We start from the raw sequence: 3,202 nt of genomic DNA on the forward strand, positions 1-3,202 counted from the left end.
GATTTCAAAAACACCATTAAGATTTATATAATAACAGTTATCAAGGTGATTGGTGAACGAAGCGCAAAGTCACTACAACTCTTGCAATTTATTAAATTAAAAAAAAATATATCATAAATTTTTAACTTTGAGTGTAGTGTTTTTATATATTCAAGGTTTCATCATTAAATGAACATTCATGTTCTTAGAATTAGTTGTAATCACAATTAATAAATTTATCATAGGGAAAATATTTAATCTTATCCAATCAAAATACGACTAACACTCTATTTTAATTGGTTGTTTCTAATAACCAATCATCTGTTGATAAATCATGTTTTTTGTATTTTCTATCTTTAAAATTTCCAAAATACTTTTATTTATATAATCTTGATAAAACTATCATAAAAATGTTTTCTATGAGATAAAAACTTGATATCCTTTAAAAAGAAAACTAATTTGACTGGATCATTTTTATGTTCCATTTCATAAAATATGATCAAAATTATGGAATACCTCAACAAATATTTGGACTATTTCACATAAAATTTGATCAATTCAACAATAAATGAATTAAGAATCCAAACATTATGAGTACAAGATTTAGTTCACCAGTTTTTATGGACACATGTAATCATTATAATCGTAAAAATCGAAAATTTCGAAAGAATATCTTTGAAGTTAGAGTTGATGAACCAATTGATGTAGAGATGAAAAATCATCCAATTTACAATATTGATCCTGGTGGATGTAGTAGTAAAGTTGATGAGAACTTAACGAATGACTCATATAATAAACCATGGGAGTCTAGTAATATAGATACAGGGCATTATCCCTATCATTGTGACACAGATCTGGAAGTATGCAGTCAGTCGAACTATATTGATGTATATAACAATAATAATAATAATAATAATAATAATAATTGTGATTACAAAAAAATGCCACATAATAATTCAACGGAATTTAGACATTTTCTTGCTCCCCCACCTCAGGAATGTACACAAAGAAGAACCTCACTTCATGGTAAAACAATAACAATACGTATAAGTCGTAATGAGACCAGATATCGCAAGTTGCAGGCTAAAATTTATAATTTTCTTGAAAGACCAAAAACATGGCCTTCTGTAATATATCATGTGTTTGTGTAAGTTGAAATCTTCACTTTATTCTAATTCTAGTTAGTAAGATTATTCAATTTATTAACACATTAAATTATCTTACATCATTCTCAATACACTATGCATTTTTTTTTAAAATCAACTTAATCTAGTTATTATAAGCAAAGATAGATAGTGGCTAGCAATGGAATCCAGAACGCGCGTTTCGTCCTATTTGGCATGCGTTAGCTGGATAAAACTGAATCTCAGAGTTGATGTTCACTCTGGAACGCGAACTCAGTACCGTTCGCTCCAAACGCTATCACGTTATCCACTTAGCTACTGAGTCCTGATAGCCGCTTGTTGTGCGAATGGATAAAACGCGCTTCGTGGATTCCACTGCTAGCCACTATCCATCTTTGCTTATAATGCTTGTGAATTAAGGATATATCTAGGCAATACACATAGTATGCATATATGTCAATAATAAACTGATTGATTGCAGTCTTAAACATCATTGGGAAGATTCAACTAAATAATACCAAGTGAATTTAATCTATTTATCTTTTTTCAATTAGTAAGCAGTTTTAAAGTAAACAAGTATAAAATGCATAATTTAATAATCTATATAAGTGTAAACTCATTTGTAAATTATGCAAGTGTGATAAAATATAATTCTCGCGAGATTCGAACCCAGGATCTATCAGTCTCGCGCACGAGCACTTAACTTCTAGACCACTGAGTCGGTCGGCACCCGACGATGATTTTATGTCTAACTTCAACCAATCCATGAAATTGATCAACCGTCCACCATTGTCTTCAGTGAGTTACTATCTCACCACAGACGTGGTTGAACTCCACTGGTCACTGCTTCTCACTAGAACTCCAGGAATACCTGTTGAAGCCAGTCACTAGTGAACACATGATTATTATCAGAAGGGGTTTTGTGGAGATTTTGTTATTTTTATAGTTGAATTCATGATGCGCACTCTTGAGGAGTCTCACAATAAGACGGCCTTCCAGTGCTTCGAAGTTCTCCGTGGTGGTCTAGCTTCAATTGACTCATAATTTCAACTATAATATTTATTGATAAAGATTAAATATTTGTGTTGAAACTATTTAAGAAGTGTTTAAGGTCAATAATTATTTAATTGTTCGACTGACTGATGAAATTTCTGAGGAAATCTGCAGTAGTCATTTCCGCTGTATATACTACAGTCATATCAATGTACATAAATGAGCATAATTGTCAATGACTATCAATTTAGAATGATTAGTTAGTTATAAGTAGGCGAAATATCTTCATTTGTAGTTTCACCGAATGAACTTTATGTATTTCAGACTACTTTTACATGATAATCTTTAGGTAAAGTTGTTTGTCATTAAAGAGCGAAAATGGGTTCACACGTAATTCATACATTACATTGGGTTTGTAAGAAAGATAAATTTAAGGACACATATTCATCACTACATTTAGTTACTAATTGAGTAGTTTTTTTACTGTTACGGTACAAAAATAATGATATCTGTTAAGGTCTTTCCTATCATCTATCTTTCATTATCTATTTAATATCATTTAAAACTATAAGACATTTTCATGACAGATAAAACACGACTTATGGATTATTCATATGAAAGCATCATCATGTAGCATAACATGTACAAATGTGAACAAAGGAAGAATAAGGATGACGAGTATTATTCAGTTTTTGTTGTTAACAGCAGTACAGTTTTGAATATTCACCAGTTATCGATTTATAAAGATGTTCCATACTTTCATTTTGAAATAGGAGCTTTAATGTCATTAGGGTTTTTGTTAAGTTGAACTAAGTTTGTCAGTAAACATTCGAATAACACTTAAAGTATAGATTACTTTTTTAATATTGTCAACTACATTTATAAATATAGTTTCATAAAAAAGGGACAATATATGACTTTTAAAATGTCCAACTGAATATCTCACATTGTGTGCAAACTCACTCCTATTAAAAATATGATTGTAAGGTATAAATTTACTAAGACAGTGATATAATTTAATAGTTGAGTTCATGAGTCAATTAAAACTAGACCACCACTGGACAGCCGTATCGTTCTAATATGGGACTCCTCATCAGTGTGCATCC

General features: G+C 30.5%; 1 protein-coding gene across 1 annotated transcript; it reads left to right on the forward strand.

Moving 5' to 3' along the window:
* Positions 1-414: 414 nt before the first annotated feature.
* Smp_191500 (hypothetical protein) lies at positions 415-1,130 on the forward strand (the record flags this gene model as incomplete). The annotated part of the gene is made up of 1 exon (XM_018795116.1): positions 415-1,130. The coding sequence occupies exon 1, from the start codon at positions 570-572 to the stop codon at positions 1,128-1,130; it is 561 nt and encodes a 186-aa protein (XP_018649461.1). The 5' UTR covers positions 415-569.
* Between the last annotated feature and the right edge of the window lie 2,072 nt (positions 1,131-3,202).

Source organism: Schistosoma mansoni, chromosome 1 (assembly GCF_000237925.1).
Source record: "Schistosoma mansoni strain Puerto Rico chromosome 1, complete genome".
Classification (NCBI taxonomy): Eukaryota; Metazoa; Platyhelminthes; class Trematoda; order Strigeidida; family Schistosomatidae; genus Schistosoma; species Schistosoma mansoni.